This window comes from Elephas maximus, chromosome 13 (assembly GCF_024166365.1).
Source record: "Elephas maximus indicus isolate mEleMax1 chromosome 13, mEleMax1 primary haplotype, whole genome shotgun sequence".
In the NCBI taxonomy this organism is placed as follows: Eukaryota; Metazoa; Chordata; class Mammalia; order Proboscidea; family Elephantidae; genus Elephas; species Elephas maximus.
Window position 1 is genome coordinate 44,160,235 of NC_064831.1, and position 22,508 is coordinate 44,182,742.

Here is a 22,508-nt window from a genome sequence, read left to right on the forward strand (position 1 = left end):
TCATCTTCTAGCTCTATACTGACAGTGTTCCGTTGTTATCCATAAGGTTTTCATTGGCTTATTTTTGGAAGTAGATCACCAGGCCTTTCTTCCTAGGGTGGCCCTGCTGGTATTTGAATACCAGCTTGCTCATAGAGACACACAAACCACCGCAGTACAACAACCTGACAGATAGTAGTGGAATTAGACATGAGAAGGTATGAAATGAAAGATTCTAGAGATACTTCTGCCAAATGATTTTTTTGAGGGGGGTAAAAAATAGGACAGGGGAAAAGCTTATGATTTTGCCTTCAATGTTTTCTGTTTGCAAACCGATTAAAAGTTAGAGTGATATTTAGGAAGCAGCCCAATTTCATTGATAGCCATTATAGCTAGTAATTAGAAGGTCAGGAAACTATTAAAAGGGGAAAAAAAAAAAAGGAGAGAATATTTTTTGGCACAGTCTTAGTTTGAGTAAGGAGCCCTGGTGTTACAGTGATTAAAGCGCTCGGCTGCTAACAGAAAGCTCAGTGGTTATAACCCACCAGCCATTCCATGGGAGAAAGATGTGGCAGTCTGCTCTCATAAAGATTAACAGTCTTGGAAACCCTATGAAGCAGTTCTGTTCTGTCCTATAGGGTCCCTGTGAGTCGGAATCAACTTGATGGCAAAGAGTTTGTTGGGTTTTGTTAGTATGGGTCACTTATTCGAAAGATTACACTGAAAACACTGGTTTGGAAATAGAGAAATGACACAGGGAGGGAAAGGAGATGATACAGGGTATGTTATTAAGAAAGCTACCACTCTGAGTAAATGAAGCTTAATCCCACCAGGGAGCTATGAGAAATCGTATACAAAATGTGCTGCAGTGTTATACCAGCACAAGGAGGAGGGAATTGAGCTATTTATACTCCAGTGTCTTTCAGTCATTAGTTCAGAACTGCTCCCAGATGGTGTTGGAGTCTACTAACTGAAAGGTTGGCTGTTCGAACCCACTCACTGGTATCTTGGAAGCAAGGCCTGATAATCTGTTTTCAAAAGGTCGCAGTCTTGAAAACCCTACGGAGTGCAGTTGTATTCTGCACATATGGTATTACCATGAGTCGGAATCAACTCAACGGCAACTAGTCAGGTTTTTATTTAATTTTTCCTAGTGATGTTAATTCGTCCCCTTACCCAGACCACGCACAGACAGAGTGATATCTAGTGATCAAAGAAAGCCATTTAGGCAAAGAAATCCAGGGACTGGCAGTTCAAAGTCAAGATAATGTGCCTAAAATGTTATAGGTTAAGAGGGTATAAGTGGTCACTGACCGTATCTGCTATAGACACTCTTTATGGTATAGAATTTATAGAACAAAAGATAGAGAGGTATGTTTCAGATTTATGGAATTTTTTGAAAATACATACTCAATTTCTAACTCTTTTCCCCATCCTGAACCTGGGGTCCTGATAAAACAAAAAAACCAAACCCATTGCCGTCAAGTCAGTTCCTACTCATAGCGACCCTATAGGACAGAGTAGAACAGCCCCATAGGGTTTTCAAGGAGCGCCTGGTGGATTTGAACTGCCAACCTTTTGGTTAGCAGATGTAGCTCTTAACCACAACGCCACCCCAGGGCTTTTACATCCTGATCCAAACCAACAAACCAAACCCAGTGCCGTCGAGTCGATTCCAACTCATAGCGACCCTTAACTGCCCCATACGTTTCCAAAGAGCACCTGGTGGATTCGAACTACCGACCCTTTGGTTAGCAGCCATAGCACTCAACCACTATGCCACCAGGGTTTCCTATCTACCCATGGAGGGTAGAAAGGCTTAAGAACCTATAGATTCTATCCACTTACATGCTCATCTAAAAGCACCTCGTACTAATGTTTATCACAACTAGTTGCTAGAATTTGTGTGTCAAGCCAAAGGATAAGTACTGTTTTTCACTTCTTTGGAATTTGAGCTCTGATCTTTGAGAAGCCTGGTTACTCTCCGCCAAGGTATATCCATCAAGTTCTATCCTTTGACAAAAAGATAAGATGGTGAATTTGTATTGATTTTGCTGCTGTATTAGCTACATATTCTCAATATGATATTAATAGTGTATGTTTAATCGACTTTAATATTATTTATTGAATTCATAGTCCATGTCATTTTACTATAGGGAAAACCGTGGGGGAGTGGGGAACTTAATTGGTCTTAAGAAAGGGATTTTCCAGTTTGGGCTTTAGGAAAGGGAGTTCTCACTTCTAGTTTTCATAAGACTACCACGGACAATACTAAAAAGAAACACGGAGATGAATCAAGTAAAGTAATGATACATTAAATAATTATGCAGTGAATTGGGAACTCCAGTTCACTTCCACCAAACAAATAAATGAAAAATTTGAAAGGAGGTGTTTCATGTCTATTTGGCTGTTCTTTGCAATGGTACAGTGTAGTACCACAAATATCTAGAAGTTCATTAGACCCAAAATACTGTGATTTTTTTTTAAAATTGTAATTCTGTGTTCTCACCATACATTATTAAAAATAGTTTAAATGAGGAATAATTAATGTTATCGTTTCCCAGTAGTTCAAGGCAAAACAAAACATAAATCCATTTTTGCCTTGATTATGTCGCTGTTTCAGAGTCAATTTTTTTTTTCTTTCTTGAGAGAGTAATATGAATTGGACCATGAGTCGCTAACCCAGTTGTGTTCATATTTACTTGGGAAATAAATTTCCTATTCATCTGCCTCAGAATTTCTTCTCATTGACCAATGTAAGGTAGAAAGTTAACCCTTTAATGTTTCAGAAATGGTGACTTATTGACAGCTCACCCAGCTTGAGTTTTGTAGTCCCCAGCTGTTTGGAGGGGTCCCTATATTATTCGGGTGCTTGAGGTTGACCAGAAGATTTTTGAGGGGCCCCAGTGGAAACCAAGGTTGGTGTGCATCTTCCCACACCCACCGTATCTCCTGTGTTCTAAATATAGGCTTCGTATTATCTTGAATGTTTTAAATAATTATTTGTTAGATTATATTTATGATGAAAATAATAGTGGATATTTGCTGAGCACTTATTGTGGCCTAGGTTTTATTGTTTTGTTTTAATAATATTTTATTGTGTATTTGGTAGAAGTGGACACAGCAAAACAAGTTCCTGTTCAACAATTTTTAGACATATTCAGTGACATTGGTTACATTCTTCACATTTTGTCAACATTCTCATCATTTCTGTTCTAGTTGTTCTTCTCAGATTAACCTAGTCTCACAGCCACCCAGCCTTCTCATCTATGCTTTAGAGTAATTGTTGACCATTTGGTCTCATATAGATTTATTTTTTTAAAGAGCATAGTCCTCAAGGTTGATACTCATTACTTTATGAGCAAACCTGATACTTAGCTAAAAGGTGACTTGAGGGGATACTTTCAGTTAAAAGTTTAAAAAAGATCTCAAGGATTCCTCCAGTTTTGATGGGTTCAGTAAATCTGTATTTTTTTTTTTTCTTGAGAATTTGAAGTTCTGTTCCACATTTTTAACCCTTTCTGTCAGAATCTATCTATTGTGGCCCTGCTCAAAATGTTTGGTAGTGGTAGCAGAGCACTATCTAGTTCTTCTGGCCTCAGGGTAAAGGAAGCTGTGGTTCATGTAGACAGTTAGTCCTATAGACCGGTTATTTCTCTGAGTCTTGAGTTTCCTTCTTTCTCTTTTACTCCAGCTAAGTAGACACCATTAGTTGTATGTTAGATGGCTGCTCGCAAGGTTTTAAGACCCCATACGCTACTCACCAAACTAGAATATAAAACATAAACTTCGTGAACTATATTATGCAAACTGACCATGTTGTCCCATGATACTATGACCCTAATACTTCAAACCAAGAAAAGTAATCCCATGAGTTGGAAGTATAAGTTTCTGTGACCCCTATTTGTTTTATTATATATATCTATATCTGAAAACCCTGGTGGTGTAGTGATTTGGGTGGTGGCTACTAATGCAAAGGCCGGCAGTTTGAATCCACCAGGCACTCCTTGGAAACTGTATGGGGCAGTTCAACCCTCTCCTATAGGGTTGCTATGAGTTGGAATCAACTGGACGACAGTTTTTTTTAATATCTCTGTCTATATCTATACCTATATCTATACATAGGTTGCTGTTGTTGCAAAATTATATATAACAAAGCATTTACCAAAACTTTCTTTTTATTGTGTACAATTTAGTGGCATCAGTTACCCTGGCCAGGCTGTGTATACTTCACCCACATTCAGTGCTACCTTTCCCATCACCATAAATAAGAAAGTGACTACTATATAGAGAATAAATCTCCCTCCTCCCTCACCTTATGTCCTAGGTTTTTTGTATGCATAATCTTATTTAATCCTCACACAACCTTATTTTAATTGTACTAGTGCAATTACTATTAGAGTTTTAGAGACAATGAACCTGAAGCTTAAAGATTTAGTAAATCTTCCAAGGTCACCCACCTAGTAGTTACGGTAAATGGCTCTGCTATTTAATTTCATTTATAAGACTGTTAGAGAAAGAAAAATGCTGGGAAATTTGGTCTCTCACAGTTTCCTTGTATCCTGTGATTCTATTAGTCTGCTCCCTTAATGAGGATTACGTGTATGTTGGTCTTTGTCCAAACCAAAATTAGAATTTAAAACATTTTTATATGTAAGCAGGTGTTTAAGCATGATTGTTTGCTCTAATAAAAACTAAATTGTTGTAACATTAATCTGTGGTTGTTGGTGTTAGGTGTCACTGAGTTGGTTCTGACTCATAGCAGCCCTGTGTACAACAGAACAAAATACCGCCCGGGCCTGTGCCATCCTCACAGTCGTTGCTATACTTGAGTCCTTCGTTGCAGCCACTGTGTCAATCCATGTCATAGAGAGTCTTCCTCTCTTTTGCTTGTTTTTTAATGAACGCTAGTGACACAGTGGTTAAGTGGTTGGCTGCTAACTAAAAGGTTGGTGGTTCAAACCCATCAGCCACTCCTGGGAAGAAGATATGGCAGTCTGATTCCATAAAAATTACGGCCTTGAAAACCCTGTGGGGCAGTTCTACACTGTCCTATAAGGTCGCTATGAGTCACAATCGACTAAATGGTAAGGGGTTTGGTTTTGGTTATTATTTGTTTTATTTCAGCCTGGACACTATCATATCTTTAAACCCACTGCCATCGAGTCGAATCCGACTCATAGCGACACTATCTTTAACCACTTGAAATTCTCACAAAAACTAGAAATGAGTTATTTTTAGATCTCATTTACTGCATATGTTACAAGAAAATGCTACAGATAACCCAAAAAAACACAGATAGAGCTATAAATAAAATACCCTATCTTATATTCAGGACCCCGACAGTGCAGTGGTTAAGTGCTCAGTTGCTAACCAAAAGTTCAGCAGTTCAAACCTACCTGCCACTCCATGGGAAAAAGATGTGGCAGTATGCTTCTGTAAAGATTTACAGTCTGGGAAACCTTGTGGGGTAGTTCTATTCTGTCCTACAGGGTTGCTATGAGTCGAAATTGACTTGTCAGCAGTGGGTTTGGTTTTGGTTTGTTTATCTTATATTCATCACTCCAACTGACCCCCCCCCCAAAAAAAAAGTTGCCACCAAAGTCAATTCCGATTCATAGTAACCCTATGGGACAGAGTAGAACTGCACCATAGGGTTTCCAAGGCTGTAATCTTTAGGGAAGCAGACCACCATATCTTCCTTGGAGTGACCTTTCAGTTAGCAGCTGAGCACTTAACTACTGCGCCACCAGGGCTCCTTATCACTCCTGCAGTTATCACAAATTCATAGAAAATTTTACATACTTCTAGGGCAGGAACATATATGTATTTTCAAAATAATATGAGTCATTAATCATCTCAAGTGCACTTGAAGAAGTGACACCAGTGAGTTAATTAACTGACTGGAGCCATTGTAAGGAAAATGAACTTGTCTTATTTTAGCATCTCCTTTAAAGATTTTTTACCTCATGAAAGATCATTGTTATTGAGTATCTGCCTCTTGATTGTGTTGTCAAATCTCCACTTAGGGGATCTGGTCCATAATTAAAATTCACTTCAGTTATATCCAGTGTTTGGCATATTTCAAGTATTATCAAATGATAAATGGTTTTTAAAGAAGGGTGGGATGGGGCTGGGAGTCATGGTCTGGAAGCAGGAAGGTGGGGCATGCACATCAAACCATCTTCTGGCCCTGAGGTTTGCAGAGTGTAGTTTGGAAATAAAAATAAAGAAAGAAACCTTTCTTTGACCCTTGTGTAAATGAAGCAGTATTTTCATCGGGAAGCCAAATCAATCCAAGCAAGGAGGTAAGGGATTGTTCCAAAGGGAAACTGAGGCTCTTGGGAAATTTGTCCATTCCCTAAGACTTAAATTTCCAGGAGTCACAGAAGAACGGTTTGGGAGGCAAGAGGTGGGTAGGAAATTAGGTTGGAATAGATTAGATCATGTACCGAGCAGCATGGCTATAATGATCAGGTGATAATCCATGACCTGTGAGGCCTGAACTTCAGCAGTGACTCAGGTAAACAGGGGATAGGTCTCATATTGCAGAGGGCCTGTGTAAATGGGAGGGGTCACCAGTAGTTCTATCACGTTTGAAGTGATAAGTAGTCATAATGATATTTAAGAACATTAAATAATATTCTAAAAGATAACTCCAAAAGGTTGCAAAGAGGGAGAATAGATTACTTCCAAAGAACAAAAATCTCAACAGCAATAATAGTGTAAGTGGATATAACCATCATGAACACATACACAGTAACATATTGTTGTTTTGTGTCGTTGAGTCGATTCCAACTCATAGCGACCCTATACGACAGAGCGGAACAGCCCTCCTAGGGTTTTCTTGGCTGTAATCACCAGGTCTTTTCTCCCAGGGAGCCACTAGTGGGTTTGAACTACCAATCTTTTGGTTAGCAGCCAAGTGCTTAGCCATTGCACCACGAGGGCTCCTCGCAGTTAACCATACAAACTCAAAATATACTGAGTAGCAACTGACAGAACTTAAGAGGTAAGTAGATAGATCAATAGTTGTTAGACATTTTTACATACCCCTTTCAGCCAGCAAATCAAGTAGACAAAAATAAGCAGAAATATGGAAGATTGGAATACAATTTATAAGCTCAATCAATGAGATATTTATATCCAACAGACAATAGACAGTTGTTTTTTTTTTTTTAATACAAATGAAACCTTTACCAAAAAAAAAAAGAATGTATTAGGTGATTAAGAATCAATGTCAAGAGGCAATGTTCCTTGAAAGGAGCCCTGGTGGCATGGTGGTTAAGCACTTGGCTGCGAACCCAAATGTTGGCAGTTTGAACCCACCAGCCTCTCCGCAGTCTGCTTCGATAAAAATTACAGCCTGGGAAACCTTAGGGGGCAGTTCTACTATGACCTATAGGGTCACTATGAGTTGGAATTGACTCAATAGCATTGGTCATGTCCCTTGACCGTAATGCAAAAACAGCAAAAAAATAATAATAATCACAAATGAATAACTTTAAAAATCCCATATGTTTGTAAACTAAATACAGGTAGTCCCCAACTTACGTCGCATTTGAGTTACGACAAACCACAGGTAACAACTGTCCGTTTCTTATAATTTCTGTATTTTTTATGTATGTATATATGGAAATATATCTATAAGTTTATATTTAGTGTTTCCAACCCTCAAAGACAAAAAAAGATCGGATTTACAAAGATACTAGTATTAAAAGGCAATAATAATGAAAACTAAGAAAAACAAAGAAAGGTATTCGACTTATGTCAGAACCTACTTACAATGGAGTCATTGGAAGGGAACCCTGTCATAAGTCCAGGACTACCTGGTTACATAATTCTAAGTAGCTCTTGAGTTAACACGAACAAAGCTTCAAAATTTTTGTGTCTTTCAGACAAACTTTATTGTATACTTTTCTTCATAGAGGGTTTAATCAGTGTTTAGTACGTTTATTCTTGGATGTTTTATGACTTCTGCTGCTATTGTGCATAGATCATTTTTCCATTTCATTTTCTGGCTAAGTATTACTGGTTTATAGGAAGTTCTTTGTGTTGACTTCGAATCCTGTATTTTTACTGAATGGTCTTCCAATTTTAATACCCGGGTTATTTAAAAAATGGTCATTGTCTTAGTTTCCTAGGGCTGCTGTAACAATATACCACAAACTGGGTGGCTTATGGAAACAGAAATTTATTGTCTCCAAGTTTGGGAGACTGGAAGTACAAGATAAGCATATTAGCAGTGTTGACTCCTTCTGAGGTTTTGAGGGAGACTCTGTCCTCCGCTCCCCCCTCCCCCCGCCCCGCTCACCTAACTTCTTGTAGTCCCGGGCATTCCTTGGCTTGCAGCTGTAATGCCAAGTGGCATCTTACCTCTCCTTCTCTCTGTCTCTGTGATTCTTCTCCTCTTTTATAAGGACACCAATCATATAGGATTAGGAACCACCCTACTTGAGTAGACCTTATGTTAACGCAACTAATAACATCTTCCAAGACCCTATTTCCAAATAAGGTCACATTCACAGGTACAAGGATTAGGACTTCAGCATTTCTTTTTGGGGGGCACAATTCAGTCCACAGCAATTATATCATCCCTAAATAATGACAGTCTGTGCTATTCCTGTCCAACATTTACCACTCTAACTTCATTGTCTCTTTGCACCAGGGTGTTTTATTCCTGATTTTAATTTGAAAAAATCTAATTTTTCCCCATTTAATGTAATATATCTGGAAGATATTCTATACCACATTAAGGAAATGCCCTGCTCTTAATAAGAATCAGGAATGGATGCCCTTCGCATCAGATGGCTTCCTTCTCTAGAGAGCTGGCTGCTCCATATCTCTATCTAAAGTCAGAGAAAAGAGGAATGTGGCCTGGGAAGCACACACCCAGTCCTTTTAAGAATAAGACCCTAGAGTAGCAAACAGTTCCACTCATAGCCCATTGGATAAAAATTAATTGTGTAGTCACATCTAGCTGCAAGTGAGGCTGGAAATTAACACCTTTCACTGGACTGTAATACTGTGGAAGAAAAAGAGGCCAGATATTGGAAGGCAGCTAGCTACACAAAATAATCATGTATTTTATTTGTTTAATTTGTCAGTGTACTAAAAAACATTAATATATTCTCTAATGTTGTTGAATCATCCTCCAATTCCTAGGATAAATCCCAACTTGGCCATGAAGATATTTTTACTGTATTGTTAGATTCTCTGTGTATTTTAATTAGGATTTTTATATCCATGTTTATTAAAAATATATTTTAATTGATGCAGAAAGTAGCAATAACACTTTACATTTATATGGTACTTTGCAGGTTTTTAAAGTCATTTCTCACACTACTCACTTGAGAACAGGTAATAATCAAGAGCTGGCTATGTATTTGAAAAAAAGTAGATAGTAAATGTATAAATAGAAAATATCTGCAAATGGGATACTGTAGGCTTTTTATTATTATTATTGCCTGAATTCTAGAATAACATCAGTGTGACTAAAGTGAAGATTGGGGTGGGGGAGAAGAGATGTAGGGGATTTAAAAAGGATTTTTGATCACATGAACCCAGGAGTGATTGCTCCTGCCCTCCAAGTTGTACATAGAGGAATAGGGCTGTGGGCTCTGTGAAATGTCTAGCACTCCGTGTCCTAGACCTTCTATTAATGCAGTGTTTAAATAACCTGGTTTTGGATTTACAAGTAAAGGATTTCCTGGTTGTTAAACATTCGTTGGCTTTCTGAACTTTTGTTTTGATTCCTCACTTATCTGCATATACCAAATTAGATAACAGCAATTGAGCACTCCCATGGGAAAAGGAAGCACTAAAAATACAGAATGTGCCTGCTATTTTGTCTGGCTGCCAGGTCATGTGTGTCCTGGTCACACATTCTCTCACAGGGCTGAAGAGCTTTTCTGGAATACACCATAATTATGTAACTGATCACCCAGCACTTACAAGTATGAAGTTCCTTTGGTAGGACAGCAGCTGGTAGGCTAACATAATTTTGCAAAGAGGTATTCAATGTTAGAGTGACTAGGTATTATAGTAAACAGAGAAATAGCAGGGTTTTTATTATTATTATTATTTTACCCATACAAAATATACCATTTATTAACTACTTCTTTCTTTCCCCTGAACCTCAGAACCTCTAGGATACCATAGATTAGACACTTAGGGCAACATTTAACCCTGACAGGGTCACTCTGGGCTGTCAGGGCTCTCTTTCTTCAACATCCCCCTCAGCATGTTCCCTCCTGTCTCCCCCTCCCTCCCACACACACCCACAGCAGCTATTACACTCCACTATACCTGGGCATCTGCTGGCTTCTTTCTGACACTATAGCTGCACATTCCAAAATGAAGCAGTGGTGATCAGGGAAGTGTTGATTACTTACATCAGTGCACATGGCTCATTCGAACAGTTAGATCCATAATAGCTTTGGCCATGGGTTTTGCTCATTGATCCGATTGATCAGATAATTCATCCCAGTCCGCTTGACTTTGTAACGTCTTTAGACATCCTAAGTACCTGAATTCTTAATGACTGTTTCTATTGGGATAAATACATATTCCTAATATAGTTTTTTTTTTTTCCCCCCTAACCTTTTAGTACAGGGACTAAAGTACATGGAGAAATACCCCAGAATATCATCTGTTTTTATCATCATCAACCCTAGAAGTTCAGTAGGAATTTTGAAAAGGAATAAGGCTAAAGTCCACCACCATTGCCACTGTTTGACTTTCCAGGTGGATTTCCTACATCATGAAGGCCCAGCAATGGCATGAACAATACTGGTAGTGCAACTAAGCACTTAAGTTTAAAATAAATGCTTTGAAATAGCTAATTGTACTTTACCCTATAAAAAAAAAGAAAAATGTTTCTCAAGTCCCCAAAAATGGACGATGAGTAATTTAAAGCTTTGTAGATATCCCACATTTGGTTATCTGTTTTTAAATGCTGAACTAGGGTTTGAAACAAGCTGTCCAGTTCCAGAGCCCAATACCTCTTAACTGTAAGGCCCTATGGTCTCTTAAGTATAAGTCAATAACCGGAACATCGTGGCGGTGGGAAAGGGAATAAAAGAAAGACAGGCTACCAGATAGTAAATATGTTAAAAACTACACAGCTAAAATAGCCTAGCACAAGTTCAAGGAAAGACAGACCACTCATCCTCACAGAAAAAACAAAATCCAAAGGCAGACCCAAATATACCTGAGAATTTAGGAAAAAGATAAATTGGATCCTAATCTCTCTTCCCTCTGGCCATTACATTATGAGAGCTCAATGAATACTCTGTTGTTATAAAACATAATTCAAGTCATTCAAGATCTAAATATAAAAAATAAAACCATAAAGTTTCTAGAATCAACTTCAGGTGTTTCTATAATCTTGGATGGGGAAATGCTTTCTGAGCATATTGTCGAAACTGGAATCCATAAAGGAATCTATTAATAAATCTGACTACTAAGAATTATAAAACTTGTATGTGTCTGAGCATATCAAGTCCCATTGGTAACCCCAAGACCTCTTCCTCGAAAAAAATCTAGAGCCTTGAAGAGACATGCCTAAAGAATATAAATAAGGAAGTAAATAAAATATTACCATTCTACCATTACTTAGATATCTGTAAGATAGTTATAGCACAGAGCTGAGTCCCACCAGGCCAGATTAATTCAGTATACAAAGATTATGTTTCTACAGAGACGGAGCCTGCCAGCAGCCTTAATCCAACACAAAACCTCAGACCACATGCAGCCATTAGCTGTAGTGAACATGACAAGTGAACAAGCATCAGAATTGTCAGTAAATTCTGCAAAGTTGAAATTCAAGCCATCAGTTTCAATAATTCCCAGACATAACAGCCAGGCCAAAAACACTGTATGGCTTTATGATTTTACGACTGGACCAAACTGAAAGGTTTTAGGAATTTTTTACGTATGAATGATACAACATGCATAGATAACGTTTGTACATAGTTAGCTTTCAAAGTATTTGCTCCGCCTAAGTAAAACACTATCAAGGAATTTAGAACTGAAAACCTGAGTAGAGATCAAGGTCAAGTGTAATCCCTAAATAGTTTCTAGATTGAGCAATGTAATCTGGTAGTTCCTTCTAGCTGACTGGCTTCAGAATGTGAATAAGGCCAACTTTAAGCAGCTGCAGTGTTTAATTTTGTCCTAAATCTACAACATCCTAATTGCAAGTTTGCCCTGTTTAACTTGGAGTCACCCCAGGTAATGGGATATTTTCACAGGAAATGGGATTTGTGTAACCTAATCATCTCACATCTTTCTCCATGAAAGTCTTATGGGCATGGATTTGAACCTATTCCAGCAGCAAGGCTCAAACTTTTAATTATTCTGTTCTGTATGTCAACCACAATGGCATGCTGGTTGGTTCATCTGGAGCTGGTATCATATCCTTGCTAGAGGCCCCTTGTGGAGTTTCTTTGTCTCCACTGGCATGAGGGTGCTATCCCAGAACTCCTTACCCAGAGGATGTGCCTCAAACAGTGGCAGGGAGAATTAAGACAATGACCCAGATAGCTTGGACCCCCAAAAATTGCCACTTTTGCTTCAGACTGTCCAGTAACAGGGTCAATGTGGTGGAAGTCTTTGAGAGTGGAAGTAAAAGGATCCTGGAATTACCTGTACACCTGCCTCCATACCCAAGTTGTTTCCATTGAATTAGGTAAAATAAGCAGAAATAGCTGTGAGACCATTTTTTCATGATGGCAAATCATATTAGAGCTTTTTAAGAAACCCTTTTTTGGTTGTTTGAGTACTCACTGTAGGAGAAAATTGTCTTGGAAACGATAAGTGGAGATCTGTAAATTGAGTATTCATGGTGTCTGTGTGGGGGAGAAGGAGAGAGCTTTCAGGCAAGAGGAATAAAGCTCGGCATTTTATCCTTTTGTTGCCATGGGGGCAAAGTGCTGATTCCCTCCCTAGGGACCTCTGGAATGCAGCACATAACTGTAGACAGGGCTAGTTCTAGTTCGGAAGGGTTCGTCTTTACTAGATTCTGAACTGAGGGTCAGCCCCTTAGAGAGTTAGAAGGTAGCTTGGCAGGACATAATCAGGACCTCACTGATGTCAGAATCATGAATAAAATTTAGGCTCTTTTCTCATATACAAGACAGCAGCATTCCTAGATAGCTTGTGGGGGCGGGGAGGGGCAGCTGCCATGGAATCTACTCTGACTCCTGATGACCCTGTGTGTGTCAGAGTAGAACTGTGCCCCATACAGTTTTCAATGGCTGATTAGCCTTTCTTTCAAGGCACCTCTGAGTGGACTTGAACCTCCAACCTTGCAGTTAGCAGCTGAGCCCATTAACTATTTGCACTACCCAGGAGCTCCCTAGATATCTGAAAAAGAGATTTCAACTCAGTTTCCTGCTATAAGGCCTTCTTAGCCTGACAGAATTGTCAGAAGTCTTGTCATTATTTGGTTGCGTGTTACTTGGTCCAGACATTTTACTGTGATTTTCCCCCGTCTCTCTTATCCGCCTACCCTGACCGCCCCCTCCTTACCCCTCTCACAACAGGTGTAGAAGACATAGTGGCAATCATGATTCCTGAGCCGAAAGGGAAGGAGATAGTGAGCCTGCTGGAAAGAAACATCACCGTGACGATGTCCATCACCATCGGGACCCGGAACTTGCAGAAATATGTGAGCCGCACCTCGGTTGTGTTTGTCTCCATCTCCTTCATTGTCCTGATGATCATTTCCCTCGCGTGGCTGGTCTTTTATTATATCCAGAGGTTTCGATATGCAAATGCCAGGGACAGGAACCAGGTGAGTAGCTCACATTTAAAAAAAAAAAAAAAAAAAAAACTTTTTTTTTTAATTATTACAAAAGTAATACATATTATTGTATAAACTTTGCAAATCACAGAAAATACCAAGCAAAAACACACTCAAGGTAAACACTGTAGAGATAGTTGTATAGTTTTTCAGAGGTTTTCTAGATATGTATTTTTTTTTTCTAATATTGTGTTAAATGAAGGTGCTTTGTTCCACACTCCTATTCTTTGGACAATTGTTTATTTAAGTAGGCTGGCAATAAAGGGAGAAAGGGGAAGTGAGCTGAGATTATGCTAAATGTTAATGTGATTTGGAAAGAGCCAGGATTTCCTCCTTGTCAGCAGAAGAGGAAAAGGAGATAAAAATTAAAAGCTGTTTTAAAAAGCAATTAATGTATGAGCAGATAATAGATAATATACATACAGGGGATAAAATGCAAACAGTACAAAATGGTATATAATCAAAAGTAAATGTCTTCCCATCTCTCCCCCTCAGCCTCCCAGATTCTCTGGAATTCCTCCTCTTCCCAGGGTAGTTTATGCGTTTGCAAACACATATGCTTATATATCTTTTTAAAACAAATGATAGAACACTTAACTCTATACTCTTCTTTCTCAGTCTTGAAAATTATCATGGTGATTATTTCATATCAACATGCAAAGCAAGCTGCCTTCTCATTTCTAATGACGGTATAGCATTGCATTGTCGTCTGGACATGCCATGTTTATTTTACCAGGCTCCAGTTGGTGGCCATGTTTCTCTTATTAAAAAAATGTACACATATCAGCATATTTGTGAGTACCGTATTTTTATGCAGATAAAAAAAAACAGTACCCTCGAGTCGATTCCGACTCATAGTGACCCTATAGGACAGAGTAGAACTGCCCCGTAGAGTTTCCAAGAAGCGCGTGGCGGATTTGAACCGCCGACCCTTGGGTTAGCAGCTATAGCACTTATCCACTATGCCACTTTATGCAGATAGTGCATGAGTTATACATTTTTTTTTAGCAATTGCACAACCCTCTGCACTATTTTTGTAAGCATGCTATGCCACCAGTTGTATGGGCAGATAGGTTATTTGCGAAAAATATGGTATATCTGTAAGTTAAATCTGGAAGTTTAATTGCTGTGGCAGGGGTATGTATATTTTAAACCATGGTAGATATTGTCAAATTACCTCCTAGGAAAGTTGAACCAATTTACATTTTAACCAAAGATATATGAAAATTACTGTTTTCATATATCCTCAGCAAAAGGATGTGTTACAGTTTCTTGATGTTTGTCTTTGGATATGTTAAAAATAGTGTCACATTTTTCTTCTTACAAGTAACACATCTTTTCACATTTAATAGAAAATGTGAATTTTTTTCTTTGAAGTATCTGTTTATATTATCTGACCACTTTTCAATTATGTTGTTGGTCATCTTCTTATTGATGTGTATACGTTCTTTATGGGTCAAGGAAAATAGCCCTTTTTTGTGATATAGAATTCAATTTTTTTCCCCAGCTCGTCATTGTCTTTGATTTTTATCTGTGGTGCTTTTTGCCCTGCAGAATTCTCTCTCTTTTTTTTTTTTTTTAACATAACTGAATTTACCAATCCTTTTTTTTTTATATATAGCTTCTGAGTTGCATACAATAAGATCTTCTATAGGCCAAGGCTGTAGGAAAATATTCTCTCATATTTTCATCCACTACTTTTTTTACTTTACTTTTATGATTAAATCTTAAATCTATGAAGAACTCGTTTCAATGTAAAAAATGAAGTAGAAGCCATTATTTTTCTTCAGATGACCTACCAGTTTTTGTAACTGGTATTTACTGAATAATTCATCTTTTCCCCTGATATATAGTGTCCCAATTAATGTATTTTAAACTTCCATGTGTATTTGTTTCTATTTCTTTGCTTTCTAAACTGTACCATTAATCCGTTGGTTTATACTACAGTACAATACTATTTTAGGTACTCTAGTATTATGTTTCATATCTGCTCATGCTGATTTCCCTTCATTGCTCTAGTTTATCATAATTTTCTTCACTTTTTTCATGCCTAGCTTTGTATGCTTTAGAATCAGTTTATCTAGTTTTTAACCCGTATCTCCATTATGACAGTATTAAATTTATGGAATAATTCAGGAGAAATTTATAACCTTATAATGTACATCAATCTGTCCATATGTAGTGTATGTTTTTCCCTTTGTTCACCTCTTCTTTTTTGTCTGTTAATAGCATTTTAAAATATTTTTATTTGATCTTTCACACTCTTCTTATGTTTATTCATAGGTATTTAATCACTGAGTTGCTATTAGAAATAAAATTCTTTTTTCATATAGTAAGGTTTTTGATATTTGTATACTAATTTTGTACCTAGCCTCATTATTGACATAATAATGATGACAATAATAATAATAATATTTACTGCTTATTACATATAGGCATTTTCTAAGTACTGTTTATATATTTACATACAAAAAAATTTTTTTTATTCTCCTTAATAATTCTATAATCAAAAATTTTATTGTCTCCATTTTACCAAGGAGGAAACTGAGCACAAAGAGGTTAAATAACTTGCCTAAGGTCACACAGGTAGTTACCAATGGAGCCAGCATTTGATCCAGCAATAGGGCACCAGAGTCCATGCTCTGAACCAATAGACAATAATATTTGTGATTGTTTATATTAGCTTATCAAGATTACATGAATTATACCCACAGTTAATAACAATTTACTTCTTTCAAATTTTTAAACCTCTTATTTTTTTCTGTTGTCTAATTTCATTAGTTTGTACCTCTAGAGTAATGTTAAGTAATAGTAGTTATACTGAAAGTATTTCTCTTCATTCTGAATTTAATGTGAGTATCAGAATTTAAGGGGATTGTTTTTCTTATTTCCCTGTCTTATTATTTCCCCATGAAGTCTTCTAAGTTGAGATATATTTTATAATATTAATAAAATGTCAATTTAGTCCTATTTTATTAAGAGTTTTTAAATCAAGAACGGATGTTTAATTTTAACAAATGCCTTTTAAACAGCTATGGTCTGAGTATTCTCTTTTAATCCATTAACAAGCCAGTTGAAACACCAGTTGCCATCAAGTCGATTCCAACTCATGGTGACCCATGTGTGTCAGAGAGGAACTGTGCTCCATAGGATTTCCAGTGGCTGATTTTTTGGAAGTAGATTGGCAGGCCTTTCTTCTGAAGTGCCTTTGGGTGGACTCAAACCTCTCACCTTTCAGTTGGCAGCCAAGCCCATTAACCATTTTCACCACCCAAGGAATCTGAATATTAATAGGAACAAATTGTATTCATTAATTTCCCTATATTGAACCATCCTGAATGTCCAGTATATACTATTCCTCTTGTGTACTGGATTGTATTTGTTAGCATTTTATTTATAATCTTTACCTTAGTATTCATATGTGAGATTTCTCTATAGTTCACATTTTTATAATTTTGAGAATTTTTCTTTTTCTATAGTCTAGAGCTTCAGTGTCCAACATGGTAGTCAGTAGACATGTGTGGCTATTTAAGTTTAAATTAATTATGATTAAATAAAATGTAAAATTCTGTTCCTTAGTCTAACTAGCTACTTGTCAAGTGGGTAGAGGCTACCATATTGGCAGTGCATATATATGGCATTTCCATTATCATAGAAAGTTCCATTGGACAGCACTGCCCAAGGGCAATTTAAATAGCAGTGAAGTTACCTGATTCTTAAAGTATTAGTAGAATTCTTCTGTAAACAAGTAAGATCTGAGTTGTTTGTTTAAAGGAGGATGGCTCTTTGACTTTTTCCATTTACTTTATGGTAATTGGTCTGTGTAAATTTTTTATAGCTTCTGGAATAGCTTTTAAAAATATTTTTATGGCCTTTTGCTGATTCTTAAAGGGCACATGTTCATTCTAAGAAACTCTGGAAATCGTAGAAAAATACTAGTAAAAAAAGACAAATCACCCATTACCCTCACTAAATTGCTGATAGTTGAGTACACTTCTTTCGGTTTTTTTTAACCCCTTACATATAAATCCATTAAATTGTCAATATATGTGTGTGTGTGTATGTATGTGTGAGACACAAACACATATACATGTAAGCTTTGTGTTCTACTTTTTATTAAATGGTACTTCCCCAGTCATTAAATAATCTTTGAAAACATGATTTTTTAGTGGCAACAAAGTAGTCGGGTTCTACCATTTACCAAAAATGAGCAAGTTACTTAACTTCTCTATGCTTTAGTTTTCTAAACTAAATGGGAATGTACCTTCCTCCTATGGCTATTGTGAGGGTCAAATGGGTTCATGTATATTATTTTTAAAGCTGCTGAACATATGCTAATCACTTATTAAGCTCTCAATGAACGGTCCCATTATTGCTGTCATATAGACTCTGTGAAGACTGCTTATGAATACGTTTTTGCCACTTTCATTGAATATTCTGGAACTTAAGTAGATACTTAACACCTATTAGACACAAGGCATTGAAAATGGACATAGAGCTAATATGTTCAGTTCAATGGTTTCTATGGGGATACATATAAAGATGCTATAAATGTAAAAATCACAGATTATGAAGTAACCCACCCAGCTAGTCAGAAATAGAAATGGCATGCCTGTGTTTTTGAGCCTGTAGACAATTCAAGCAGTCATTAGGCAGTTGAGGCAAGGATGAAATTTTAAGCTTGAATTAATTGAGTAATTATTTCAGTCACCATTTCACTTTATACAGGTAGATGTGTCTTCCATGTCTGTCTAAGTATGTGCATACTCTGTGATTCATGTGAAAAATAAATTGGAAGCTGACGGTATGGAAGTGGTTCAAGAGGTTTAAAATGTTGCCTTGTTCCCATTTTATTAATGTCTTTAAATTTATTATAGTATTTCAGGATCACTCAGTAAAATAGGATCATGTTAAAAGATAGCACTATTTCCTGATCAAAATGCATACTATACTTTGGCCCTCTGATGGATGGAATAAAAGAGTTTAATTTCCCTTAGAAAAATACTTCCCTTTTGATGGCAGTTCTCCACTCCATTCAACAGAAATTTGCAGCTGTGCAAGCTATAGCTATAATAAGTGTTAGGTTAACTTAAATCATTTATTTTTATGAAGCAATTACCTGTGGCAGTTCAAAAAAAAGAGACTGAGGTTAGAGGTAGGCTCACACCTTGAAATGGAATATCAAAGACATGAATTTTACCTTGATGCAGTATTCAGCTCTTCAAGTATGTGAAAGGGAAAGGAAACTTCAATTAGCAAGACAAGCTCCTCAGTCTCTGCTTGGCTTTGTGCGGATCACAATTAAAGTCACCAGCATCTTACAAGATAAGTACCTCTTTCATGACACCGTGTACCTAAAACGCTGTACCTGGAGGAGATCATTTCAATACAGTTTCCCGAGGAGTAAGATCTGCTACCTGTTCTTTACATTAGTAGCCTCACAGCAAGGTCTTTTCAACGGTGACAAGGAGGATTATGACTATAGCTGAAAGTGGAGAGGGAGATTGGACTGGGGTTTCCATGTGTCCTAAAGCAATTATACCAGGACAAATCTAGTGCAGGGTAATAGTTAGTCACCAGCTATAGAGTCAGACAGGTATGGATTCCAATCTTTGCTCTAGTGACAAATTTCTGGTGACTTAAGGTGAGTTACTTCACCTTCTTACCAGTCAGTTTCCTCACATGTAAAATGGGAATGATAACTGGAATTCTTATAAGCTTGCTGTGACGATCAAATAAGAAAATGGGTGTGGTATACCATTATAGGATTGTGAACTGGATCACCTTTAATGGACAAAGCAGTTCTTGGAAAATAGTATTACCCCCCCCCCAAATGTAAATAACTCAATTCTTGCAGAGCTGACATGTAGTTAAGTCTGGATGTGGGCTTTTTAGCTGCGGTGACAGTTTTCTGAAGAGTTATGGAAAAAGGCAAACATATAAATAGACTACAGAGAAAGAATCTTGGCTGAAAGCACAGAATACCAGAAAGATATTTACCTGTGATTTATGACTATGCAAAGGCATTCAACCGTGTGGATCATAACGAATTATGGATAACGTGAAGAATGGGAATTCAGGAACACTTAATTATGCTCATGCAAAACCTGTACATATACCAAGAGGCAGTTGTTCAAACAGAACAAGGGGATTGTTTTGGTAATCTAGTGCTGCAATAACAGAAATACCACAAGTGGATGGCCTTAACAAAGAGAAATTTATTTCCTTACAGTAAAGTAGGCTAAAAGTCCAAATTCAGGGCGTCAGCTCCAGGGGAAGGCTTTCTCTCTCTGTTGACCTTCTCATCAAAGTTCCCCTGGACCAGGAGCTTCTCCACGCAAGGACTCCAGGTCCAAAGGACACACTCTACTCCTGGCGTTGGTTTCTTGGTGGTTTAAGGTCCCCCCTCTCTGCTTGCTTCCCTTTCCTTTTTATCTCTTGAGAGATAAAAGGTGGTACAGGCCACACCCCAGGGAAACTCCCTTTACATTGGATCAGGGATGTGACCCGGGTAAGGGTGTTAAAATCCCACCCTAATCCCCTTTAACAAAAATTACGGTCATAAAGTGGAGGACAACCATGAATAAAACTGGGAATCATGGCCTAACCAAGTTGACACATATTTTCAGGGGACACAGTTCAATCCCTGATATTCCACCCTTTGGCCCACCAAAAATCACATCCTTGCAACATGCAAAATATATTCATCTCATCATATCACAGCAAAAGTCTTAACTCCAAGTCCAAAATCCAAAAAATTCCTCTTCATCTGTGAAATCTAGAATACAAGTTATCTGCTTCCAAAGGTACACTGGCAGGACAGGCACAAGCTAGACATTTCCATTACAGATGGGAGAAACTGGAGGGAAAGAAGGGATAACAGGTACCAAGCAAGTCAGCAGAACATATTACATTAGCACTCAAGGCTTGAAAATAATCCTCTGTTCTCTGAGACAATGTACACAATGGCCCTGCCCTCCAGATTCTAGGTATTGGCCACACTCTCCAGATTCTGAGTGGAGGCCCCTGGGTCCTGGTCTTCAGCTCCACCTTCCAGGCCCACTGAGACAGCAACTCTGTTCCCTTGGCTTTAGGCACACCATTGTCCTTGTCCATCTGAGTAGCGATTCCACCCTTAGAAACACTAGATGCCGTGGCTCCACCCTTTGAAACTCCAGAGCTCCTGGCTATACCTTTTGTGGCTGAGGCAGCTTGGCTTCTTGTGTTCCTTGTGTCTTCAGCTTCTGCTTCCTGGTTTCTTGTCCTCTCGGCCCCCGGGACTATCGCCCACATATGCCCTGCTAGGGCAACTGTTCCAAAGCTCTGTAGCTACGCCCATAAGTGCCTGGATGCACCCCACTCCACCAGGAAGCCTCCTGCACACAGGCACTCAGCTCTCTCGGTCTGTGGGTTGGCTCCATTGCCATCTCGCGCTGATCTCCTTGTTCTGCTGCTGCTGGTCCTCTGCCGCTGCTGTTCTGTTTATCCATTCACAGTTTCAAAACTAATTCCACATTTTAAGTATCTGTTAGAGCAGCACCCCACTCTTGGTACCAGATGTTTTAGGCTGGGTTCTCTAGAGATGCAAAACCAACAAAACATACAAATACATATAGAGAGAGATTTGTATCAAGGAAACAGCTCACGTGATTGTAGAGGCTAGAATGTCCCAAGTCCATGGATCAGGATACAGGCCTCTCCCAATTCACACAGTTGCAGAAGTTGGCAAACCCAAGATCGGTAGGTTGGAGAGTAGGGCTCCTGCTCACAGGCTGTGAAGGTCGACGAATCCCAAGATTGGCAGGCAAGACCACAAGGTTTCTCCTGATTCACATAGCTGCAGAAGCTGGCAAACCCAAGACTGGCAGATCAGGGAGCAGGACTCTTGCTTGCAGGCTGTGAAGATTGATAAATCCCAAGATCAATGGGTAAGCTGCTAGCTCAAGTTCCAAGAACTGGAGGTCAGACAAGAAGAGACAGCTGCTGGATCCAGAACAAGCCAAAAACCTTGGCAAGGCAAGCAGAAAGGAAGTAGGTGGCACAGGATGGGGAGATGAAGGCTGAGGGGGTGGTGAACCACCACAGGCCCCGCTCTCACTGGTACCACTCAGCAGATTCCATCATGGGGGTGATCACATATCACATTTCAACGGGGAAGTGATCACAACATTATGCAACTGCCAAAACAATGAGAATGATGGCCCAGCTAAGTTGACACACAAGCTTAACCATCACACAAATACTGTATGGTTTAAAATCAGAAAAGGTGTACATCACGCTTGTATCCTTTCACCATATTTATTCAATCTGTATGCTGAGCAAATAATCCTATATGAAGCTGAACTACATGAAGAAGAATGGGACATCAGGATTGAAGGCTCATTAACAACCTACAATATGCCGATGACACAATTTTGCTTGTTGAAAGTGAAGAGGACTTGAAGCACTTACTGATGAAAATCAAAGACCACAGCCTACAGTATAGCTTGCACCTCAACATGAAGAAAACAAAAAAACTAAGAAAAGATTGAAGTTGTCAAGGATTCATTTTACTTGGATCCACAATCAACACCCATGGAATCTGCCAGACGTATTGCATTGGGCAAATCTGCTGTAAAAGATCCTCTTTAAAATGTTAAAAAGCAAAGGTGCCCCTGACCCAAGCTATGGTATTTTCAATTGCCTCATATGCATGCAAAAGCTGGACAATGAATAAAGAAAA

At 38.3% G+C, this 22,508-nt stretch overlaps 1 protein-coding gene across 3 annotated transcripts in view; it reads left to right on the forward strand.

Annotated features, from left to right (window-relative positions):
* The window catches only part of RNF150 (ring finger protein 150), a 305,548-nt gene that overhangs the window by 169,639 nt on the left and 113,401 nt on the right, over positions 1 to 22,508 (forward strand). For all 3 annotated transcript variants that reach the window (XM_049852772.1, XM_049852774.1, XM_049852775.1), the window contains exon 2: positions 13,527 to 13,777. In XM_049852772.1, the coding sequence (XP_049708729.1) occupies positions 13,527 to 13,777 (251 nt within the window). The remainder of the gene's footprint in view (positions 1 to 13,526; positions 13,778 to 22,508) is intronic.